At 41.8% G+C, this 26473-nt stretch overlaps 4 protein-coding genes across 5 annotated transcripts in view; 3 read left to right on the forward strand and 1 right to left on the reverse strand.

Moving 5' to 3' along the window:
* cables2b (Cdk5 and Abl enzyme substrate 2b) overlaps nucleotides 1–26473 on the forward strand; it is a 350065-nt gene that overhangs the window by 295409 nt on the left and 28183 nt on the right. The window lies entirely within an intron of this gene.
* Nucleotides 1191–16769, reverse strand: cdk16 (cyclin dependent kinase 16). The gene is made up of 17 exons (XM_079495428.1): nucleotides 16408–16769; nucleotides 14262–14402; nucleotides 13665–13793; nucleotides 12404–12507; nucleotides 11923–12036; nucleotides 11033–11089; nucleotides 10785–10899; nucleotides 10512–10606; nucleotides 9823–9885; nucleotides 9059–9182; nucleotides 8512–8632; nucleotides 7976–8073; nucleotides 6418–6523; nucleotides 6017–6059; nucleotides 5091–5181; nucleotides 4769–4828; nucleotides 1191–3832 (listed from the first exon to the last, which is right to left on the reverse strand). Exons 2-17 carry the CDS (start codon nucleotides 14383–14385, stop codon nucleotides 3804–3806), a joined length of 1473 nt encoding a protein of 490 aa, XP_079351554.1. The 5' UTR covers nucleotides 14386–14402; nucleotides 16408–16769; the 3' UTR covers nucleotides 1191–3803.
* Nucleotides 16642–22919, forward strand: comta (catechol-O-methyltransferase a). Of its 2 annotated transcripts, none has more exons than XM_079495440.1 (6): nucleotides 16642–16712; nucleotides 19189–19351; nucleotides 19910–20027; nucleotides 20199–20392; nucleotides 21080–21211; nucleotides 21984–22919. In XM_079495440.1, exons 2-6 carry the CDS (start codon nucleotides 19199–19201, stop codon nucleotides 22176–22178), a joined length of 792 nt encoding a protein of 263 aa, XP_079351566.1. In that variant the 5' UTR covers nucleotides 16642–16712; nucleotides 19189–19198; the 3' UTR covers nucleotides 22179–22919. The 2 variants fall into 2 exon arrangements, with proteins under 2 accessions (XP_079351566.1, XP_079351565.1); XM_079495439.1 differs by lacking the exon at nucleotides 16642–16712 and adding an exon at nucleotides 18648–18689.
* On the forward strand, nucleotides 24785–25558 carry LOC306917313 (putative phosphatase phospho2; the record flags this gene model as incomplete). The annotated part of the gene is made up of 1 exon (XM_079495482.1): nucleotides 24785–25558. One exon carries the CDS (start codon nucleotides 24785–24787, stop codon nucleotides 25511–25513), a length of 729 nt encoding a protein of 242 aa, XP_079351608.1. The 3' UTR covers nucleotides 25514–25558.

Consider the following 26473-nt stretch of genomic DNA (forward strand, 5'->3'; position numbering starts at 1 on the left):
ATGTCAATATATATAGCAATATATATGTCATTCACTTTGGATAACCTGGGTTTCAGAATAAACAAAACAAAAAAATCTGCCTAAAAATAATGTTTTTAGGGCCCAGACTTAACTATAATGTACTAGTTCATCCTTAGATAAAATATTTAAGACATTTATATGAATAAGCCCCAAGCCCTTTTAGCGTGTTAACCCATTTAGGACTATGATTCTAAAAAGGCCTTCTAAATCCTGATCCAAGATCTGAAAACATTCAAATATTTATTCAAGAACGAGAAAACATTGCATGGATGCACCTGGGACATATCCTCAGTGATGTATCCCAAGGTCATCAGGGTTTCGGGTCTTGCAACATCATACCCCTCACTCAGGTGACCCAGCCGGGGTGATCAAGTCCCGACTTATGTCCCAGTAGCTACCCTCGATCAGTCCCATTAGGGAAAAACCAGGGCCACACAATCCGTTGCTCTGGAACTACTCTACCAGGACTGGGAGGTAGATCAATCTGGCGCGTGGAAGGACTAGGCAAAACAACGTCTCACCAGGTCCAAATTACAAAAATGACCAAAGATTACAAACAAATTATGTTGCTAAGTATATACTGTACAGACAGTGCACATACTATACATATACACACTGTACTAAAATAGGTTCCTGTCTTAAAAGGTAAAGTTACAAACAGGGGTTCAGTTTTCAGACTCCAGGACTAGATTAGATAATTGAATTGTAGAAATTAGAAAGTAGAGTGCATACCTCCCTTTACATATGCAATTTCCTGTGTGACTGTGATTTTGACCTTGACCTTGATTGTGACCCTGACCTCTGATAAGCCGAATGTTAATCAAGTTAATGGGCATACTGATCATTCCCGACAGGTTTGATGTACCGGTAAATCCACCTATCCATTCTCTAGTGTTACTCTGCTAACAAACTAACAAATGGAATGTGGTGAAAACATGTATACAGTATATCTCATGGAAAATCTCATTAAGGGCCGCTGGGCCTCAAATCTCAATATCATTGAGTAGAAATTCATTTTTTTCCGATGGCACCAGCCAGTAAGCCACCATGCACATACAGTAGAATGTTAAATTCCATCATGGACCAACTGCGATATGGTATGAATGGCATGGCAACACCACTGCAACATATCTGTGCTTGTTAATGGAGTGGGAAAAAAAACAACCAACTAAGTTATCAAAAATGTACAGCTTTTATTGTGTATTTGTTTTCAATACATTGAAATAACTTTGTTTTATAACATTTATAATATATGGTCTTTCAAGACGACTTTCGTACTTGGATTTGTATTCCAAGCATGGACAGTAGTGCTTTCTGGAAGATGGTAGGATATTCAAAGAACAGCATAGAAAATATATACCCCACTTAAAAGTAAGATACAGAAGAATCCTTTCTACCATGAGAAGAATCCTTTCTACCATGAGAAGAATCCTTTCTACCATGCAATACAATGCAGAGAACTTTGGTATATTTCAACAGTGGCAAAAGGATGATGGCAACAGAAACACATTTCAGTTTAATTCAAAAAGGAGAAAATTTGTTTTTTGACCCTTTGTGGCACAAGGGTTAGGGTTGGAGCTGATAACCTGAAAATGTAGGTTGGGTTTGATTTGGGGTCTTTGTTGGCATTCTGCTGTCATGTAGACATTCAATGGTAAAGTGTACTGATGTGAATGTGAGAATGATCGTGAGACTGTAGACACTGAAGGTAATACTAATGTCCACAATGGACCTGCTCATACAGTACATAGATAGCCTCATTTAGAAAGGCACGGTTTCAACATAATGACATGTGGTGGGAATAGTACTGCGTGTATACTTGCGTGTTACTGTTGATACTTTGTTGCGGATCAAAACAGTTTTGTACTTGATGGCTCAGATTTGCATTCGTCCAGATCAAAGAGTCAGAAAACAGATTTTCTGTGCCAGTGTAATAGCAGTTGTGCAGTACTGTCAAATAATAGACACTTTTAGAACTGTATGACTAGCAATAAACATGCATGCATAAATTATTACATAATCCAAGATCTGGTCAAAATGTAATTCAGTTATTGTTTACAAAGACATTCCCCCTCTCAAGCAAATGGAAAGAAAGAGAGAAACAATATGTTACCTCCAACAACATCGACAAGACCTGAAATTACCCTCGACATTGAACCCTGGCCCCTAAAATTGACCCATGACCCATAATCCTAACCCATGCACAACTTTACATAACCCCTGAACCTATTTAAAAACTGGCAGGACAATACTAAATAGATAAAGTGTTTATAGTAAAATTACATTCAAAGAGTTAAACCCATAAGAGAATCCATCAAATGTAGAGAAGAGTAGATCACTGTAAGGAAGTGGAAAGTTTTGACCGGAGTCAAGGATTTAGAGGTCGGCCGTGACTAAATAGTTTCCATCTTTGGGTTTTCACATGACTTGTCAGTGAATTAAATCCACTCATGCCTATTCATTTGTATACGTATTAGCAGTGAGGCCTTCTGCTAAATTATACTGTAGTTGATGAGTCATTTGTGTGAACTATACTAGCTAATGCTTGTACATTTTATTTCTTTAAATAATTCAATGTGATTTCCACATGCACACATAGGCCTACAGTACATAAATATATAATTATTCACAGCAGCTTAATCAATTAGAGTCATGTCTCTAAAGGTAACACTCTCCAACAACACATAGAATTATTCTGTAATATGTAATCAACTTAAAACCACCTGAAGAAATATGTGTTTTCAAACAACACAAAATTCATTATTATTTCAGAATGAAGCCATCAGAATCCTCACAGATTATCTATCTATCCATCTCATAAATCAATAGATGGTTTGACTTGGTTTGAAAAAAGGTGAGGTTGGTGGGCAGGGTTTTTTATTAAAGAGCAATTGCACCTAGAAGAGGAATTGAACATGGTTGTTTTTGGCTCGTCACAAAAACTGTAATATCAAAGCTTAATATAAAAATAACTGCAGAAACAACAACCTGTGTGGAGTGCTTCGTAGGTGACATGCCCATTTTCCTCTGAGCAATGCATCTCAAAACCTACAGGTTTGTTTGGAAGGTCTTATTGCCTTAGACAGGAGCTGTTATTGCATCGTTAAAAAGAGTCCCAGGAACCTCATAACTAAAGTAAACCAAATATAAACAATAAATCAAACAGCCTAACCCTAAATCCAACATACCCTAAAAACACGCCTCAATTTTGAAACCAAACAGTGTATCCCTAAACCAAACATACAGTAACTCGAACCCAAACATACCCTAAATCTAAACCAGACATACCCTAACTCTAAACCAGACATACCCTAATTCTAAACCACACATACCCCAACTCTAAACCAGACATTTCCGTACAGTACCTCTAAATCAACACAGATCACATCAAATAGACATGGCTCCACAGGACCCAGGAAGAACATGATTCCCAGCATGCCCCATACACACTGTAGCTCTCTGAACCAACAGACAAAACAAGAAAATAAACATTTCTGTCAAAGTAAAGTAAAGTGTTGTTGCCAACTGGGAACTGAGGAGAGGGGAGTAACGCTCAATGGAATTGACAGTACAGTAACTATCTATAGGTCAAATATTGATCGATTAATCTGGATTGATTTATGTGTCACATCATACATTGCAGTAAAAGTTCAACTGCTTTTTCCACACCCATGAAAGGGTTTCTATGTCTACATTTTATCCTTTTTAGTTATTGAAGGATTAAGAATAATCCCTTAATTCCCCATTGTCATCCTTTCTTCTTTATCATCTTCTTAAACCTTTCAGCAGAGCAGACTGGATACACTCTTGACTACAGAGAGAGAGAAAGAGAAAGGAAGGGGGGGGGGGGGGGGGGGTGTAGAGTAGCAAGCTTACACAAATGTTTACAGAATCTTCAAAGTACTAAATACAGGCAGAAGGCAGGGTCTGCAGACAAAATACTAGTGGGGCCATACGTAATGATTGAGTAAGGTCATTTTATACATTTTTCCAAGGGGAAACATCCTGCTCATTATACCTTTAATAGATTACACATGGTTACTAAAGGTTTCAACACTTTATTCTTTATTTCTCTCAGACATAGACCTTCTTAGACCTTGAGGCCTATTTACGGTCCTTTACTAACCCATACTGTGCATGTCATTTGCACAGTAATTCACCATTCCTTTTCAGTACACACACTTACAAATCACAACTTTGTAACCAACACAACTCCACTATTTCCAAAGTTTCTGTCTGTGCCTTCTTGGCTACCGTAATTTGGTGATTGCAGCTAAAATGTACTGCTAATTGTGTTCAAATATAAATAGGGAGAGCAGCTGTTAATGTTTTATGGTTCTGGAATGATGGAGTAGGACAGAGGCTCTATGTCTTCCCAGTGGGGAAGACATAGTGTTAAGTGTTAATTGGTATAATACAAATCACACCCGTGTGAAGTGAGGGGCACTGTCATCATCATACATCATTCATAGATCATCTCATTCCGGCCAATCACAATTTGCGTCCTCACCTTTGTCTTCAATGTTTGTGTTTACACAAACACTCAAATCTGGCCATTCATTGTCAATGGCATTCAATGTGTGTGTTGGGACAAACGCTCAAAGCTGGCCATTCATTATCAATGGCATTCAATGTTTGCGTTAGGACAATGTTTGTGTTTACAAAAACCCTCAAAGCTAGCGCCCCTCAACAACTAAATTGGGAGAAAAAAGGGCAAAACAATGATGATAATGTGTGTGATATTTACCAGGTTCTGTCGTCGTTTCTTTCTCCAGTTGAATGTTAGGCAAACAGAAGATGGATGACGCTAAAGCACAACAATCACAAAGAAATAGTTTATATTAATATAATGCATGCATATAATATACAACCAAATACAAAAAAAATATTCTCCTATATAAATATTTGAAGTATTTCAGAAAACTTTCAATTTGTTGTTTGAGTTGACTTTCTGAAGTTGTGTGTGTGTGTGTGTGTATGTGTGTATGTGTGTATGTGTGTGCGCGTGTGTGTGCGCGTGTGTGTGTGTGTGTGTGTGTGTGTGTGTGTGTGCGCGCGCACTGACTTACTGTCAGGCAGTTTTACAATTTGATCTCCGAGGTTGCTGAAGTATTGATGACTCATTGACTCCTCTGCTGACAATCTCTTCTTCCCTTCAAACTGAACACACAAACACCAAGTACAATTGCCTAGTTAAAAATCATAAGCTTTTTTTTAGTAAAGACCAAATAGTGTGCGCTGGGGATCCAAACATCTTCGCTTATGGTGGTCCCTGGCATATCTTTTCAAATGGGGGTCCGCGGGTAACCTGACTCCGCCAGATGGGGCAGCAGAGAGTACACTGGGTTCCCCCCTCCTGCTCCCATCTGGGAACTCTCAGGCAGACTTGATGCCCGGCCACAAAACGGCCTGGCCAATCAGCGGCAGCTAGAGGCGGGCACAGTGCATACACAGTGCTGCCATGATCCCGCCTCGACCTTGGGGGTCCTTGACATGAAAAGGTTTGAAGCCGGTGGGGAGGGTGATATTGGTCATTGCATGGAGTCCTAAAGGCTGGGGCGGCACCTGAACGCAGGGAGTGTTGGGTGGGAGGATTGGGAGGAGTGGTCCTACGTCCTCCCGGTGGGGGCTCCTCACTAGCAGGTGAGTCAGTGTGATACAACAGCAGTGACAACACAGAAACGTGTGTGGGGAGGAATTAATTGGCATAACGACTAAATTGCTGAGAAAAATGGGTAAAACATAATTGGCTACTTGGCTACTAAGAACAGAAAAAAGACCAAAGTACGGCTTAATGCATCTCTCAGGTGAGAGAATCTGCATTTATTTTACAGTACCTTGATTCATATTGCATGCAGATAATTTGTAAATCAAAGCAAATGTTTTTCCACTTCCCTTTTCTTAAGCGTTATGGTTGTGATTATTTAATTAGTGAATCAAAGTTTAATTAAAAAGAAAGCAGACGGTAGAGTGAGGAAGTGATGGTGGTACATACCTTCAGTAACTTGGAGAGGAGGTCCACACCTTCACTGTCTAGCCTGGACACACACACACACACACACACACACACACACACACACACACACACACACACACACACACACACATGACACAATATGACAATATTATCTTTTTTTTCTGCTTCCTCCTCCCCATCCTCATCCGTGTGTGTGACGTACGTGCGTGTGTGCATGCTAGAGAGATGGACAAGAAGTGTGGAGTAGGGAAAAGTTTTCGAGGTCGACCCAAAACCACCTGTCGACGAACCGTGACAGCTGAGCTAAAGGAGATAAACCTTACATGGGACGAGGTACAACATGCAGCACAAGACAGGTCCCACACGAAGAGGATTAAGTAAGTGTGTGTGTGTGTGTGTGTGTGTGTGTGTGTACGTACCGAGGTGTGTGGTCCATCATTCTCTCTGCGCAGTAGCGAGGAAAGTTGAACGACCGAAACTCTTCATTACGACGGATACCAGACCAGCTGTCCTCTGTGGGAGTTCCTACATATGCCAGTACACACACACACACACACACACACACACACACACACACACACACGCACACGCACACGCACACGCACACACCAGTAAATTCAAGGATAAGATCCTAGATCAGCAACATTCCATTCAACTTAAGGCCGTTTGTGAGTGACGCACAGGCGTTCTCGCCTGCATCAGGTTTGCGAGGAGGCGCGGGACACGTAGCGTGAAAAAATAAAAGCTCATCACCATCCAGGACTAGTCGCCTGCGGATGCATGCACAAACAAGCAATTGCATGGTACCGCGATCGCTTGCGTCAACGCTCCTCAACTTCACCACACACGTTCAAAATAAACACAGTCCGGCAGCCGAGGTGGACAGGTGGGAAATTTGGTATTTTGTTTTTCTTTTTTATTGGCCTAAAATATTGTCTATATACATACATTCATGAATCCACTTGCTGACTGCCGGCTGTCACTATTGGGCAATTATTTTATAGGGGTTTCTTTTGACCCTACCATTAACATCCTATGGCAGGCAAAATGTCAAACTTTCCTTTTCTTTAAGTATCCTTTCCTTTTCTTTATGTCAAACTAGGGGATTTTCATGATTCTGAATCCATTCCAAGCATTAGTTTTGCACAAAATACACTCCTTGGGCTAAAAACGGCCATAGACATGACAAATGTGATGAGGTCAGCACATTTTGGGCACATTTGGGCAAGTGGCTATGGCTGCTTTTAGCCCAAGGAGTGTATTTTGTGCAAAACTAATGCTTGGAATGGATTCAGAATCATGAATACCCCCTAGTTTGACATGTCACATGCTACTTAAAGCAAAAGGAAAGTCTGACATTTTTGCCTGCCATAGGATGTTAATGGTAGGGTCACAAGAAACCCCTATAAAATAATTGCCCAATAGTGACAGCCGGTCAGCAAGTGGATTCATGAATGTACGGTATGTATATAGACAATATTTTAGGCCAATAAAAAAAGACTATATACCAAATTTCCCACTTTAACCCATTTAGACCTGAGGACGCATCTGTGTCATATTATAGCTTTTAACCCATTTTGGGCGGGAACCCCTTTTGGTGTTTTAACTAAGCATTATGTTATACTTTAGCTATTGAAAAATAGCAGATCTACAAGCTCATAGCGCGCCACCGAGTGGCGCGCAATGAACTTGTAGGTCTGCTATTTTTGAAAAATCGTAAAAATGCGGCACAAATCTTTGAATATATATTCTTTCAGAGCGAACGTTTTTTTTATTTCGACGTCAGGCCTGAATGGGTTAAACAAAAGAAGCCTGTCGGCTGCCGGACTAACACGCCTCTCATTGAAAATGAATTAGCAAGGTGCGTCTGTCACTCCCTGTCTGAAACGGCCATTGAACGAATTAGTCAGAAACATTGGTCCTAGTGTGTGTGTGTGTGTGTGTGTGTGTGTGTGTGTGTGCGTGTGTGCATTGTACCCAGTAGTTTGAAGATAAAGTGCAGTTCTTCTTCCACTGTAGATCCTGGAAACAGTGGTCTGCCTGTCGACATCTCATAGAAAATACATCCCACGCCCCTGTAGACGAAATGCAAGACAAGCTTTTCCACAGTACCACAGAATGTTCCCTAGCATTTCTGCATTTGCATTTTCACTTGCTTATGTACAGTATCGTACCCTACAGATCATTCCCACCAAATGTCATGAAAACCCACCCATCTGTTCTTGATTTTGACTTTGACCGTAGTAATGTCCTCGACCTATTCGACTCGTAAGTTAATCATATCTTTGGGGCAGCCAGCCGCAGCCTACTGCCAAAGTTTCATGAAAATCTTTGCATTCATTGTCGAGTCCTTTTGTTCACAGGAACACACACACACATAGCCGATTACAATAACCTATCAAACATTGTTGTGGGCAGTGCGATGAATAAATAAATCTTTACTACTAATGGTAGTAGCGCTAACACATGTCAGTATAGCCAGCAGCAGTATTAGTAGTATTCATAGTACTCACCACATATCTATGTGTGTAGAGTAGTCGGTAGTCCCCAGCAACACATCAGGGGGACGGTACCATAACGTCACTACTTCGTTAGAGAACGTTTTAGTTGGAATGGATTTTGCTCTCGCCAAACCTGACACAAACAACGTTCAGTCAACCGTGAAATCTACTAAATGTGGATATAAATAGATTTCCACTGTCTGTCTGTCTGTCTGTTGTAATAGTAGAGCATAAAATCATTCTTATCCACTTAAACCCCAGGATTCCCAGGGCTCTATGCTAGCCTCCTCCTGTTTTCGTTTTCGGTCTACATTAAACATCTTTGCCGAAAACTACTACTACATCTACTATTTTCACTGAATGTTATGCCTGAATGCCCCTAAATAGGCATTCTAGAATTCAAGTAGGGAGTTGATATGGCAACTATATGGCAGTAAATGTGTCAATTCTACTTCTAGTTCATTAGGAAACATTATAAAACAGATAGTTGTATGGCAGTAAAATGTATCAATTCCAGTTCTGTGAGCTTTATCTCCCATCTCACATGCACTCTGTTTACCGAAGTCAGCTAGTTTCAGTTCTCCCTTGTCATTGATCAAGAGGTTTTGTGGCTTTAAGTCTCTGTGAAGAATCTTTCGATTGTGGCAAAATTTTAAACCTCGCAGTAACTGGAACAGAAACAGCTGCAGAGAGGAAAAAGAAAGTCAATGTTAATTGACCAATTCAGTTCCAAGTGAATTAAGTCTTTAATAAATAAACGGTTTATAATGTATATCTTCACACAACGTTACCCTATGGTTGGCAGTTGTTCTGTCCTCACAACACTTTAGTTTATAGTTCTCTTTTCTATAACTTGAACTTAAAAGGACCACTTCACCACTTTTCAACCTATCTTCATACAATTGGTCCTCACTAATGTTCATGATAAAATGCCACAATATCTTTTCTGTGTCTCATGGGAGGGCTGTGGGCAGTTCAGAAACCCGTCCACCAGTGACATCCTCGATGGGGAATCCAAGCTAATAGAAACTGCAGGCTTTCTATTCCTGAAAAGTTGCAACGTGATAATGGAAGCCATCATTCTCACAATAATACAAATCTAAAAAAACAAAACAAAAAAACAATCTTGTTTAAAATAAATCTGCCTAACGATGATGTTTCTGAACTGCCCAGTGCCCACAGCCCTTTTTATTTTATTTTATCATGAAAATAGTGAAGACCAATTATATGAAGATTATATGAAGGTTGAAAAGTGTTGAAGTGGTACTTTAACTAAGAGACAAAGGATGTTCCTGTATTGAAGAATAATAAACGTTATTTTACCTTTACATTGTTGACATGGATGCAGTTTCCACAGTCATCCAAGTACTGCTTCAAATCCTTGTCCTGCCACACACACACACACACACACACACACACACACACACACACACACACACACACACACACACACACACACACACACACACACACACACACACACACACACACACACACACACACACACACACACACACACACACACACACACACACACACACACACACACACACACACACACACACACACACACACACTTAGTAAAGTAAATAAATGAATGTCTAGGCTGTTATTATTGCCAGGCCGATGCCCAATTCAGTTAGGCAATTCTCGTTGTACCCATTGTTCATTCATTGTGGCCGTTGTTAGGATACTTGCACCTGCAGTTCCCATTATCATATACTAGCATATACTTGGAGGTCTATGAGTGAGGAGGACTATGAATCACCAGGGAGACAGGGATCCATTATATGGGGATTTATATCTTTGGAGATCCACTGATCCAACATACTTCTTTGGGTGACAGGAGTTAAGGCCTTTATCTGTGGACATGCATTGTGTGTGTGTGTGTGTGTGTGTGTGTGTGTGTGTGTGTGTGTGTGTGTGTGTGTGTGTGTGTGTGTGTGTGTGTGTGTGAGAGAGAGAGAGTGTGAGAGAGAGAGTGTGGGTGTGTGTGTGTGTGTCTGTCTCACCAGATATTCAAACACCAGTGTAAGAGTCTTCTCTGTGTGGATGATGTCATGTAGCGTGACAATGTTGGCATGTTTTAAATCCTTCAGCAGTGACACTAAAAGGAAAGACAAGTATATTTGTATACCCTTTCACCTAGGTACATTTTGACTTTTGCTTTCAATAGTGGTATTAACACTGAGGTATTGATACTTTTAGTAAAGAATGTGGGCACTTTCATCAGTGTCTAATACAGTAAGAGCTATGTAGTAGTAGGCAAGGTGGAAGGTAGGAACCTTCTCTGATGGCAGTGCAGGGTGCTCCCTCCTCATGTTCCAATCGGATTTCCTTCAGAGCAACAAGGTTGTCTGTCAGTTTACTCTTTCCCTTATAAACCGTAGCATAAGTCCCCTAGAGAGATAGACAGACAGAGTGAGAGTTAATGATAAAACTACAAGATTATGCAAGTAAAACTCTAAGGTTTAAAGGTCAGGTGTCAGTGTAAGGAGTCAGACGTGTAGGTTCAGAAGTAACAGTCATATACCTCTCCCAGTTTGTCCAGCTTAACATAAGTCTCCAGTTTCCCAAAACCAATCTCTGACTGCGGAAGACAGACAATAAGACACAGACAGGCAGAAAGAAGACAGACAATAAGACACAGACAGGCAGAAAGACAAAAGGTATGATTATCTTGTTTTTTTCTCCGGTAGTAGCTGCTGTAGGCGGGTATATTAAAGTTCATGCAACAAGAACTAGCCAACAGGAACTAGCAAACAGCATTGGGCAGTTTCGACTTTTGTTTTGACAGTTAAATGCTAGAGATGGTCAAATACAGATTGTATCAGATGATCTCCAGATCATCACAAGATTGGCTCATTGAAGTGTGGGACATGTAATGCTAAAGTAATGACAAGTAAGTAGCGTATGTAGAATACAGCATAGTGTGTTCACTTCCCCTCCGCTCCACAAGGAGACTCCACAATGGTTCAGGGGTACCTGTGGTACCTCTCACTTCCTCCCACTACAAACAGGCCTGCCCCCTTTTTGAAACTAGCTCCTCGCCACTCGCCCTAGACACTTCCACTTGGTTTGAGCATAGATATATAAATAATAGAGACGGCACCGGAATTCCCCTCCCATCCACTTGCATTGCATTGCGTCTCTATTATTTATATATCTATGCTCAAACCGAGTGGAAGTGTATAGGGCGAGTGGTGAGGAGCTAGTTTCAAAAATGGCCCAGGATTCCCATTGTCCCTTTTTCTTAAAACACATGCACAGCAGGCCTATGTGTTTGCTGTGTGTTTGCCATGCGTCTGTTGAACTTGGTTTAATGTAAGTTCCAGTGTTTTACTTCCGGTGATGTGGTTTATGTTTAAGAATAGATTAATTTGATTTGAATGGATATACAGCAGAGTAAAGTACTGTAGATACCAGTGAAACCCGCCGTAGTCTTCTACTAAGAGGTTGTTCTTTCAGGTTAAACTTCTCCAGGTAGCCATCAGGGAGTCTGATATCAGCTGGTAATGATAGACGCTTGTTAATGTCCTGAAAACACACACACACACACACACACACACACACACACACACACACACACACACACACACACACACACACACACACACACACACACACACACACACACACACACACACACACACACACACACACACAATATAGATCATACATTTTAACTGACCTAGTAACTACATGTAGTGAAGTAAAAGTACAGTATTTGCAACCGAGATGTAGTGGAGAAGAAGTAAAAGTATTGGAAATACTCAAGTAAAGTTAAGTATAAATACCTAATTGTACCTAAGAAACTGTACTTTTACTAGTACAGTTTCCGTGTGTGTGTGTGTGTGTGTGTGTGTGTGTGTGTGTGTGTGTGTGTGTGTGTGTGTGTGTGTACCTCAGTATTCTTGTTGCGGAGGCGGAGTCTAACAGGACTGTGGTCATCTGAGTTCTGATCACTCTCCCCATCAGAACGCATTTTAACATCTTCATGGACAATCTCTACACACACACACAAAGGATACATACACTTAGTGGACATAATCAAACATCACAATAAAATCTCAATATCGACAATGTGACGATATTTTGGGGATGACTACTGGTTTACAAGTAACAATACTTCATCATTACTAATACTATACTATCATCATTCATAATGTAGATATGAGAAAATTGTGTTTAACACATCACCCTAACCCAGAAAATATAATCAATTTACTATAATCCAGGCTTTAAGAACAGGAAAAGGCCACATTTAAGCTACTTCATGATGCTACGGTACAGATGATATCACAGTATCAATATAGTATAGCAATATACTGTATCACAGCTCTACCAGCAAAAACAAAGACCAGCATCAGAGAAGCCTACGTCTTTGTCCAGTCAAATCTGAAATGACTGCGCATCGCTGGCTGTGGGATAACGAGATCATACAATATGTTTTTGCTGAGAAAGTAAAATGAGGAAATGGGATACCAGCACATCACTGGCTGTTTGCAGTGGGATTGTCGCTCATGTGCATTTCATGTGAAGGCAGGCAGGCAGTCAGTTACTGGCATTGACAAACTATTGGTCAACCCACACAGGGTAATTGCAGAAATGGGTAAAAGAATACAAAAATAAGAGGGCTTTTTTTCATAGGGCTCTAGTTTAATTTATCCATTTGAAAATCCTATAGCAGTGGGCAGCATTAATACAGCGTCTGTATGGAGCTGTTAGGGGTTAAGTAACCTGAAAGAGAGCTTTTCTGGGCATAGAGGGGTGGAACGAACGAGCGCAGTTCACCAACCTACAGTATGAGCTGGCCTCCCCTCCCCGCTCCCCCACTCCTCTCCCCTCCCCTCCCCTCCCCAGTAGAACGCAGTGGAGAATATTGACGTCACCAAATTTGGAGTGACGCCCCTCTGCACTCAGCGAAATACAAGGTTCACTCCCACTCCTATGCCTCTTTTCCTGCTTCGCTCACCCAGGCTTTTTGTTCCTTTGAAAACAAAACGCCTGCGGTCCCGAGGCTAGGACTTAAGTGACTGCTCAGGGATACTTCAACACATATACCAGGTGGAACAGGGGGTGAACCACTGACCTTCCAATTCCCAGGAGGCCTCTCTACCCACTCAGACACTCTATAGAAGTAGTACAGTATACAGTAGTAGTACCTAGTCTGTGGTGGAGGAAGGAGCTCAGACTTCTACCCAAGCGTCTGGGTCTCCTCAGGGAGGAACTGTATGACTGGAGGACAGAGTGGAGAGAACTTCCTCGACCTAAAACACTTCCTGACTCCACCTCTTGAGAAAGGAGAAAAAAGAGAGACAAAGGTGAGAGGATGAAGAATCCTAAAGCTGAATTCTAGTAATCCAATTTCTGCTCACTCGTCTTTCTCACGCACACTCCGTCACTCTAGCATGGCGGTGTTACGGTGCAATTGGTGACCTGCCAAAATTGACAATCGTGTAAACATCACATAAGTGTCCGAATGTAAATCATTGCAGTTTGTTTATTAGCAGAGTTCAACCAAGTTAGGCCACGCATTTAAAGACCATGTAAGTTCTGTGAAGTCCACAAGATGGTCACATATCTCGGCAGGTCACCAATTTCACCGTAACACCGCCATGCTGGAGGACAGATGACAGAGGAAGCGAGAAATTCGAGTATTGGAATTTGGCTTAAAAAAAAGCAAACCCAATCAAAGAAATAAAACAATGAATCAATGGTGAATGAGTTAAAATGTGTATGTGTGTGTATTATGTAGTTACCGGTGTCGCTGTGTGATGTTACATCTTGGTTGGCTGTTTCGCCGATGGTCCTGTCCCAAACCCCTGCCCCACCCCTCTCTGCGGTGCCTGACAGCTGGCGTTTGATCTTCCTCATACTCTCCATTGGGGGTGTCAGCGCACCTGTACAGGTAATCATTCTTTGATTACATTCTGGTCATTTCTGTGTCAGACATATAGTACAATGGATAGTACACACACTATTCCTATAAAAGATAATTTGAGAAGCACTCGCGTATATCACTTTGCCGTTTTAAATGAAAGCAAATGGTAATCTGTGCTACTGAGCTTATATTAGTTTCTGCCTCTGGTGTTGTCATGGTGATGCTATTTCTGTCAACCATACAGTAGGTGCTTTCTACATGTACATTTTTGGCATTTTATGCTTTATTTAGAGATGGGAAACCAAGAGCAGAGAGAGGGGAGTCATGACAGGAGTCGGATTTGATGCGGATGCAGAGTAATGCACCAACTGGCTGTGGCATAATGCTCCCCACTAAAGTATGAAGTTGAACATTTAAAACAATTTAAAAAAGGATCTACTGTAGTGGGTTGGTTGAGACATGGGGGCAGCTGTACTCAATTTCTCATGCCAGTTTTCAGTAATCTCTCAAGACAGATTCAGCAACCAGCAGGGGGAAAAGATATTTTTTCCACTTTTTTGCCAAAGGGTTCCCAGATTGGTTTTCAGTAACTTCTATTGTGAAGGCCATGTACATGAGCAGAACAAGATCTAGATCTTGGATGATATGTGCAGAATGAGTACACATCACCCACTTATATGTAGCTTTTTTTTTGGCTCGGTAGCATGTTCAGATTTACTTTTTTTAACAAGCAATCACCCAACTAGTTAGCACAATTGCCCATATGAACCCTAACACTTTACAGATCATTGAGCAAGTTTTTCACCCCTGTGTGTGTGTACACTTCAGCTTAGTGTGTGACGTATTCAGCACCATGGACAGTTCCTTGAAAATATAGCCTATATACATACATTAAATAAGTAGTCTAACCTGTACAGCAGTGACAGTCCTACTGTATATGAACTGTATACAAATCAAACGGTCAACTTTTATCATGCAGCATGCCTATCATTTGCTGAAATGATACAGCCAAAAGCTGCATCAAAATGAATGAGCTATTATAAGGAATAGCTGTTGCTCTCTGTCTCCCTCGTCCCTGTCTGCTGGTTGAGAGAAAATAGACACAGGAAGCGCAAACTAGTTGGAAAGCATGGAAAGTTTACTGCATTAACTTAACTGGAATTCTGTCTGTATTTTAATGAACTTGTGTCGTTGTGTGTAGCCTTTCTGACCCACACACTCGGCCTATGAGATTCTTTGGCTCTATTGACTCCAATTGTTACTCTGCATAGCATTCATACCCCTGAAGATTCCATTGTTGCATATTGTCCCTTGTGTCCAGTGTGTCCGAATCAACAGAATAAACAGCCTCATATCCAATACCAGTAGGTCTAATTCATGGAAATTTCAAATAGGAAATAGGAATGTATTATCATTGGTATTATCACATAAATTGACCTTTTCAGTACCATCTGGCTTGTATAAAAAATAACCATCAGTGGAAAATGTTATATATAGCCTACGTAATTACCAAACAAAATATAATATATTATTATGGTACATAACATAATTCATGCCACCCATGTATAATTTTGTAGAATCACCATGGGTCCACAGTAACTTTAAACTCGTTTGTTAGCCAACCAGTGAGTGTATTGTAACAATTAGCTGGCAAGCTAACCAATCAATACATCTACAATAAGGATTAGCTATATAGTTTGCCAGCCAATCAGTGTCCACAATACGCGTTAACCGGTAGCAATAAGCTAAGCATACAGGTAAAGGGGCATAAATAATACAAGTCCAAATGCTGCTAAACCAGCAGGCTGCTGGCTTAATTGTCGGCAACGGACACAACACACGTATCTGCAGTTTAATTTGGACATTGCAAGACGTACGTTACAGAGCTTCAACATAATGCCACTCGATCAGTAAGAAGATATTATGGCCAGTTATAACGGCGTTACGGCGTATGAAGTGGTTATTAAATTAATGGCACACACGTATTCATCATCGCACTGTACAGGCTGTTGTAGTTCACTCACCGGATGGGGATTGTCTTTATAGCGTGGTGTTGTATGTAATCTTTTAGTCCCAGAAGTCTTCAGCCATGACCGCGCGCTGTCAGTCAGTCAGTCTGTCTGTCTATCTCTGTCTGTCGGTCCCCATGGAGCTCATCATCGGTGCAAACAGATCAGAACGGATTGCAGCAGCTACTGCATGAACCGATTCGTCGTTGGTATAGCTTTGTATACTTGTCTTGTTGTAGCCTAGCCTAGTCTCTACTGCTGCGATACGCTCTCTCCAGTCTGTTGAAGAAGACGTGCAGGTTGTGCGTTTGTGGATGAAGGTAAATAATACAGTGCTCGCCTCTCTCTCTCTCTCTCTCTGCTGTAAGCTGTCAGATGGGAGGACACGGACCGTACCATTATCGAAGCCGAAGGGAGGAAGGGTAGGGAAAGATGGCTACGACGTCGACGACCTACGCGAAATTAACCCTGTCAGCATGTGCATGTTTGTGTAAAAAATAGGGTCGGGGGAATAAAGAACCAGCACACGTTAGAATTAGAAACCATATTCATTGTTACAATTGAGAACATCAGTCATTGTTGTCTGATGGATTGGACTCTGAGAGTGGAGACTACTAAACAGGATACTTTACTTCTCTGGCCACCAGATGACGCTGTTGGGTTATTGTTATTCCTGAAAAGGAATACATTTACATTTTTAACCTAAAGAAGTGTAATTCGTTTTTCCTGCCAGCTCCAGAACTTGGATGGCCCCTATTACACCCTTCCTTAGTATTGTTGTATAGTTGTTTTTGTAGATCTGTTGTGTTGTCCAGTTGCTTGAGTGTTGAATGTTTAATGGACCACAATGGAAACAAGCCTCTGGCATTTTGTGTCATCCATTTGGCATGTAATTTTAACTCATTGTACTGCCTGTAAATATCATCTTTTAAGTATTCAATCAATCAATGGATCATGGTTTGCAGAGGGTATCCTAGGATACGCTGTCAGCTTCTTTTAGCTGACAGTGTGGAGCTTCACCGAGAGGGAATAACATGTGTGGAGAAACATGCTATCCCTTTGGACCCGTCCCTTCCAGTTAGTTCCACTCCCTGCTGAACAGACCATCCAATGTTGCTATATAGTGCACTAAGTGCAGCAACAGAGAGAGCCTTCCCCTGCTGGTGTGTGTGTGTGTGTGTGTGTGTGTGTGTGTGTGTGTGTGTGTGTGTGTGTGTGTGTGTGTGTGTGTGTGTGTGTGTGTGTGTGTGTGTGTGTGTGTGTGAGTGATGGATATTTCTGATGGCAGGTCTGCCTCAGTAGCCTACAGCTGTTCTGAATGTCAGGCTTGTGCATTGCACACACACACACACACACACACACACACACACACACACACACACACACACACACACGCACGCACACATGCACACGTGCACACACACATAAATAAACATTCTTTCAAAGCCTATCTCAACCAAACTACCCAGACTAAACTGGCCTTACTGCTTCAAATGTACCGTATTCCAAACCCTATGTCAACAACAGGGATGTATCTAAAGCAGACCAAGCCAGGCCAAACAAAAGCGCGAGAGGGAGAGAGAGATGGGGAGAAAGAATCCTGTGTAGTGTTGTACATGCACCTAGTGTCTTAAACACATAATCATGTGAAGTTGTAAACATACCTTGTGTATAACAAATACAAATATTATGTAGGCCTAGTAATGTAAACCTGCCTATTTATCTGACAAAAATATTGTATGTGTAAAACACTAATTGCTTTACACATTTCCTATCTAACTTTCCTATCTTTCCACATCCTGTGCTGTGTAGTAATGTAAACCGACCTACAGTATGTGTAGTAAGACATGCTTGCCTAACAAACCATTGGCCCCCGAGCCGGCCTAGTGGTCCGGGCACCTAGGCTGCTAATCAAATAACGTATAGCAATGTAAACTAACCTAGTGTTTCTAACAAAACAAACGTGTGTGTGTAGTGATGCGCATTAGTCCTCCAAAATACAAGTATTAGCCAACGTTAATGGCAAAACATTCTCATTTACTGAAATAGAAATAAAAGTGGAAGGAAAGGCATGTTTATTTATATAGCACTGCCAGCTCTCAGAGGGAGCCCTGAATGGGGACATTGAGAGAGAGAGAGAGAGAGAGAGAGAGAGAGAGAGAGCGACAAAAGAATGTGAGACAGAGCATTAGAGGGAGGGACTAGGGAGAGAAAGAAAGATATGTTTTGCTGTGTTGAGCTCTTCATGAGAAGGAAAAGCAGTGAAGCAGCTCTCTCCTTTCTCTTCTCGCTATAAGGTAAGACTAGCTAACTAACAGAATCCTATGGAGTAATGTGCAATAAATGTACATGGTGTCTGTATGGCAAAACTTAATCCTGAAACCTGTTGCTCTCACAAATAATTTGATGTGTAGTAAATAATATGAACGTACTGTGCGGTACCCTAACAAAAACAAATCGCGTGTAGTGTTGCAAACCCCTCTGGGGAACAGAGCTGGACATCACGCACGTGTCTCTTGTTTTAGGAGATTTTGTCATTTTTGCCATCTTTTGTATTCTTTGGTGTTGGTGAATAAACAGCTTTTGCTGCACCCTATCATTGCCTCTGGGCTTATTCCAGCTGCTACACTTGAGGCAACAATAACAGCAGGGGAAAAAATGACTTAATCTGAATAATTCAGTATTGTACTCAACTGTGGCTGTATATACCTCTAGCAACGCACACACATACCAAATGTCAAAATAGCATTCCCAAATAAAAGAGGAGTGTGTTTAATGTAGTTTTCTCTCTCCCAGTGGGACCAGAATGTTGGTGGCACTGATACTGGTGGTTGTATGTGTTGGATTCTACGGGCTGTTCAGATGGTTGGTTCACTCCAATGCACAATGTGCTCTGTTGTGGCATGTTGGCATCACCGAACGGGTTCTGGATGTACTGACCCGAAAGACTCGACCCCAGGTATGCACTGTATGTCATGCACACATATTCATCAAAGGGGGCTTCAGCCCCTGCCCTTTTACCTGTCTGTAAAAACAACTGCCCTCTCCAGACCATGAATGCAGCATGTACTATGGTGAAAGAAATGCAAATGCCCTCCTTTCTTTTTTCTGAACTCTCCTGATCTTGAATGCAGCATTTTGCATTGAAAGAATTTGTTTAGAAATCCATGTCATCGCCACATCTTCATGCAAGTTTGTATTATGTACAGCAGTGGTTCCAAAACCCTTTAGTCTGTGACCCAAAAGAGAGATTAGATGTTTGCCTGGGACGCATACTAGTGAAAATAGCTACACCTACAAGCTCACGACGTGTCGCTTCGTGCCACATTGTAAAGATTTATTTTCTGATTTATGGAACATTTTCAAATGGGTATGTCTCACAGAAAATCGGTTATTATACTTTATGCACACCTGGTGTAAGCGAGTATGATTGTAATTGTTGACACCAACAACTGCGACAAGGCCGGTTCAGGTTGCAGTGAGACAATAACGTCACATTATGGTTTTATATTTCCAGCGCATCCTTCAGGCTGTGCAGAGAAATGCAACCAAAGGAAATCCTGACAGTGTCATCTCTGCTGTGGATCACTACTGTACAAACAGTGAATGGGCCATGAACGTAGGAGATGAAAAAGGTCTCTCTAACGGACGCACGCACACGCACACACACACACTGGCAGGATTGTGTTTAGCAGCAGTATTGTGGATAAAGGAGACCCCATATGTGTTCTCTACTGTATCTCTGTGCCAGCTGTACATGAACATGATGTTCTCTCTCGCGTGCACACACGCACGCACACCCACAGGTGCTATCTTGGATTCAGTTGTCCTGGAGACCAATCCATCGACAGCTTTAGAACTGGGGACATACTGCGGCTATTCTACAGTCCGCATCGCCAAGCTGTTACCACCAGGAACCAGGCTCATCACCATGGAGATGAACCCTGAGTGTGCCTCGGTGGCACGTCAGGTCATCCAGCATGCCGGGCTTCAGGACAAGGTCAGGGGGCTGGAGTGTGCTTAGAAGACTGGTTATGGCTGGAAGGTCTGGCTTGGCCAGCCTCATAGCGGGGATTTGAAGATTCCTCCCCGGAGGAATCTTCAGTGATCTTCAGATCTTCAGATCCAGTTGAGCTGCCCAATACAAACCTCTCCAGGTGTGTCATAGACATACATATACTGTACATAGACACTGCATTATGTCAATGCCATATATCAGACAAGCTGCTGCATCTTGGGATGGGATGGGAGGGCACGCTGCCGTATCTCCAGGGATACGGGCTAGGGGAGGAAAGTTGTCAATGTGAAGATGACAAAACGTTCTGAAGGACTCCAACTCCTCTACATTTAAAACACTCTTTTACAAATCAGTAGTATACGATCAGTTATCCAAGCCCAAAATCCAAATACTGTAACTACAGTACCGGGCAGGCACGTTGACCCACTAAACCTGTAATTCGCATACCACATCCAGCCTGACCCACTTCAATTCTCATACATTGGCAAATTAAGGTACAGAGGATACTGTACTGTTATTTTCTCCAAAATAATTTTACACCACACCTGTGTAAATCATTTCCCTATGCAAAATTGAACAACCTCACTTCAGAAGCCATTACAATATCACATATTTTATATTGTTGAATCTAATCTAATTAAAAACTATTTTTGTTTGTGTTGCTGTCAGGTGTGTTTAGTGGAGGGAGCATCAGGTGACCTGATCCCCAGGATGACTGCCATGTTTGGTATTCAAACATTTGACTTTGTCTTCCTGGATCACTGGAAAGACCGCTACCTCCCTGACCTCAAACTACTGGAGGTACTACACTGTGCATAACTCCTACCCCTGATCCCTAAACCCAGACCCATAGCCGCAGGTTGACCTTAACAATGATCATGACCCAAGCTTTAACATTTATAGTCCATCTTGCAGCTTAAACGAGTACTCCACCCAAATAGATTTATATCAATTACACACCCCATGAAGAAGCCTTGACATTTTTTTTGTTTTTTTGTTACATTCCTGAGCCAATAATTTGATGACCGGTGAGGAGTCCCTGTTGAGACGGCTTTTAGATGTAGCTCACAATAAGATGTACGTGCACAAACCAAAAAGCAAGGGGCAAAAAAAGGTTTTCACACTGTGATCCATCACAGCATTATTTTGAACCAGCTACAGTAGACAACCAACTGAAGCAGCTCTGCAGTGTGAGGACTCTAGAGCAGTGGTGCACAAAAAGCATGTATTGGATCAGGGAATTGTGTACAATTGAATTTCAATATTTTCATACTACAGTGAGTAATGTATGTGTTTTTAAACTGACTTAGCTGATAATTATACCATGTGTTGTTTACTGTTGGTTACCGTCGTACACACATTTGCTCATGTATTATCCATAAATACTAAAGTATTTTGTTTTGCAAACACTGTTCTTGCATCTCTGAGCTGTTTCACCCACTACGACCAACAAACTTAAATATAGGAATTCGATTTTTGTGGTTGATAATTCTATGCCAGTGTGTCAGTGCCATCGATCTGGCTTCAACAAAATGTATTTAGTAATATATTTGTCTATCTCCTCTCATTCTAGACATGTGGTCTTCTGTCTGCTGGCTCTGTGTTGTTAGCTGACAATGTCATCTGTCCAGGGACTCCAGATTACCTGCAGTATGTCAGAAACAGCAGTAAGTACAGCAGCCGTTTCTACACAGCTCACCTGGAATATACAGCTGTGCACGACGGACTGGAGAAATCTATCTATCAGGGAGAGACAGAGAAGGATTGAGAGAAGTGATAGAGAGAGGGAGAATAAACGAGAGCGGGTAGAGAATGAACGACAGTGAGGGAGACCTGATGAAGACCCATGTTGGGTTGAAACGTTGTCAACGTTGTTGTTACTTTCCTGAATCCTGGGAGCTTCGGTCATTGCAGTGTGCGTATGGACTTCCCTTCTTTACATTGTAAATATTGTTGTCCAGCACCTGTGTAAATGGTGTAAAGTTTGCTGGATGTGGACTCTAATGAAAGACAGTAAGAAATCAGTGAGTCAGTATTTATACCAAACACAAACTGTGTGCGCACACATGCATGCATGCATGCATGTGTGGGTAATGTATGTGTGTTGGTATCATTGTCTAAATGCAAAACAAATGTTTTCTTGATCATATATGTCACATCTGATCTGTCTAAACGCTTACATGGTCAAATCTGTTCATCTGTTGTTTGACGTGGTTTGATCCTGCTGTCAGAGTGGTTCATCTGTCACTAGAGCACCAGCACACTACACAGACTAGTACATAGACCACAGACTGCTTCACGTATGCTACTGTATACTGTACATGCAGGCTATATATTTAAACCACCATTTGGGTAAAATTGGGTTTGTAAAAGATTGCGAAGAAAATATTTATTGAATGTTTTGTAATGGGTATTATTAAATACAATACTATGTAGATATTTCTTACATTGCTGACATACATTAGTAATTGTATTGCATTGTTCTACAGATAGTACTATATGTTTTACATACAGTACTTGCTACAAGTGTTAATGCATTAGTTACATATTGTATTTGTATTACTACAGTTTACAAAAAAGAGTAAAGATGGTAAAAATACAAATTTATGTTTGTCTATTTTATTCTCAAGGTTGAAATATTTTTTGAGTTTCATGAGTTTAATTTTGTTCAATAAGAAGTCTTGAACAATGTATATACATTTTGTTTTAATTTGTTATGGTGTATTATATATTTTTATGAATATACAGTACTGTACACATTATTAATGTAGTAATAGATAACTATTTGTTCCTCTTGGTCTTTTATCATTTCTCTTTTCTGCCACAAGGTGGCAAAATGCTACTCTGATTAATATTGGAGCTGTACAGCACTGGATTCAAGAGTACTGGGCTTACCTAAATAATAATACTAGTACTAAAAATACTGGGTGTCCACTGTCCAGGTAGCTCAAGTCGGTAGAGCACTCGTCTTTCTTTTTTTTTCTTTTAATTTTTTATCTCACGATTATGTAACCCAATTTTCACCCCTGTGTCAATTATCTAATGTGATCCTGGGCTCTACACACCCTCCGCCAACCTAGTCCCCATATATGGGGGACATGGGGAGAGCAACGGACTTGAACTCATGCTTCCTTCATGCCTGAGTGTCCAAGTTGCTCCTTTACACCTGAGGGGGTAGGTACCCTGAGTAGCACAGCTCAACTCTGTGTATGAGTAGCACAGCTCAACTCTGTGTATGAGCAGCACAGCTCAACTCTGTGTATGAGTAGCACAGCTCAACTCGTGTGGTAAGTAGTAAGTACTGGGAACTGATGGTAGGTGTTGTGCTCCACCTCAGCAATCCATCTCCCAGAGTTCTAGCTCATTTCGAAACAGGGTTAGACTCCCACGCTCTGGCTGACGGTGTTTCCCCTCTCCAGTGCTGCCAATGTGATCCAGCACCTGTCTAAATATTTTTGGATGTGCGTGCATCTCTTGAACTGCATTTGACTCTTCTGTCTGGGTGCATCTCTGATTGGCCAACATGACCTACAGCAGGGGTGGGCAACTGGCGGCCCGGGGGCCACATGCGGCCCCCACCTTCACTTAATGTGGCCCTCAGGTTAATGTCAGAACACTGATATAATAATGGTTTCAGCTGTTACTATTCCACAACATGCAATCATGACCCGCTGTTATTACTTCAGTCTAAATGAGTAGCTCAATGCTCAACACAAGTATAATTAAAGGCATTTGAAATTACATAAAAATGTTAATTTTCAGGATTCCAATTCAAAAATAGCAACAAATAATTCAACATTTCAATTCGAATATAGCAAAAAATAGCCGATCTACAAGCTCAAAACGTGTCTCAGTGCGACGCGTTTTGAGCTTGTAGATCGGCTATTTTTGCGACGACAGTAATATATGGCCCTAGGGAGTGAGTGTGGAAATATAGCGGCCCTCTCCATCGTCAAAGTTGCCCACCCCTGACCTACAGTATCAGCTTCTCAGATTGGCTGAGCTTTGTGTCATGTTTCTGCCGATACACCATTATAAGTGGTGGTGTACACGATAGATGACCATTCTATGTAAAATATATCTGGTTGTGGGTCTGTCTGTCTCCCATTTATGACCATGTACGTCATCAACATGATGTCAGCATTTTTGACGACATAAGGGATGTCCATATTTAGTCGATTGGTCTTATGGTAGTGACTAGTACAGGTACGGCGACAGCGTGTAGAATGGGTACCGACAACAAGTAGGTCTACAACAGGTATTGCATCGCTCCAGAGTAGGCCGGTGCACATTTATAAATAACTTATTGATTGTAATAGTTAACATTATTAATACTGTGTTAACGGGTGCCTCACTGGGTTGTGTTCAAGAACCATGAAGACCCTAGTCGTGTTAGATTTTGACTACACTATAGTTGATGACAACAGTGACACCTGGGTGATTAGGTGTCTCCCGGATCAATCCCTTCCCGATTCACTAACAAACTCTTGTCAAAAAGGCCAGTGGAATGCATACATGGGCAGAGTAATGACCTACATAGGAGACCAGGCCATCAGTCCAGCCAGCGTCCGCAGTGTGATGGAGACCATCCCTTTCACCGACGGAATGACCGAACTGTTGATGTTCATATCAGAGCACAAAAGCACCATCGACTGCATCGTCATCTCAGACGCCAACACCATCTTCATCGACTGGATCCTCCAGGCCGCGGGCGTCCATGTGGCCATAGACCAGGTGTTCACTAACCCAGCGAGGTTTGACGAGCGCGGCTACATGGAGGTGCAGCACCACCACCTGCACGACTGCACCCGGTGCCCCGTCAACCTCTGCAAGAGGAAGGTCCTGGAGGTGTACCTGTCGGAGCAGGCAGAGCGAGGCATCGAGTACCGCCAGATGTTCTATGTGGGCGACGGCGGGAATGACCTCTGCCCGACGTTCTGTCTCAGGAGAAGTGACGTGGTGATGCCCAGGAAGGGTTTCACCCTGGAAAAGCTGCTGGTCAAACTCGAAGACGACGATGTTATGTCTCTAAAGGCCAAAGTGGTCACCTGGAGCAGGGGCTCAGAGATTCTACACGAACTGAAGGCGAGTGTCGGCGTGTAGTTTTTGGACCAGTGGTTTTCGAACGTTTTGTGCCCCACGAGACGACATACACACAAAGCCACGTGTTGGAGCGGTTAGCACCGGTCAAAAACATTTAAAAACTCTTACAAAGTGTACATTATCTGCATTGCAACAGGTGAAAATATTTTTTTTTGTGGGGATACTGTCTTTCCCGTGTCCCAATTTGTTTTTCTTATGTGATTGTCTACCTACTTGTGTATCAGCTCATGAGGTTGGAGAAACAAGTCTGTCACCTGTTTCCACAACCACATTTCTGAGCAAGGGAGGTCTACCCCAGCAGAGCCATCTAATAGAGTTACAATATTGAGGGGGCAGAAACCGAGCGCTCGAGCGCTGTTCATGCAGCCTGGAGAGGGACAAGCTGGAGTTTGAAATACATTGTTTTCAACGAGGGCGGCGCAAATAAGATACATTTTAGGCATGTGCGCAACATGCCAACTGTTTTAAATATTGTACAGTAACAACTAATGTCACTGTAATGTTTATGTTGTACGATTACTACAAAACAATCTAAAATAAAGGGATTTAAGATCATTAAAGCTGGGCTGTTGCCTGATTCCAATGCATTTCTGCCTACTTCCGGTCCAGGACTCCCTATTTGTTGTCACCATTCTCAATAGAAGTCTATGTAGAGTAGAAGAGCCGCCATTGGACTGGCCCCATGAAATGAACTGAGTTTTCGTAACCCTGTCTTACATGGCGCTGTACCCCAGTGATGCGAGCAACTGTAGTTGTACTGGATTAAGTGTAGGAGGATATTGCTGTAGGATAGTGGTTCTCAACCAGTGGTCCTTGAGAGGGTTCCAGGTTGTCCCCAGCTAAATTATGGAGAGTTGGTAACCAAATTGATCCTTATAGATCTTTAACTCTTGAGAGTGTAACATGAAAACAAATGGACCCGCATTTGTGGACCCTTATGGGTCCATTTGAAGAATTGTT

Source organism: Electrona antarctica (assembly GCF_951216825.1).
Source record: "Electrona antarctica genome assembly, chromosome: 2".
Taxonomy (NCBI): Eukaryota; Metazoa; Chordata; class Actinopteri; order Myctophiformes; family Myctophidae; genus Electrona; species Electrona antarctica.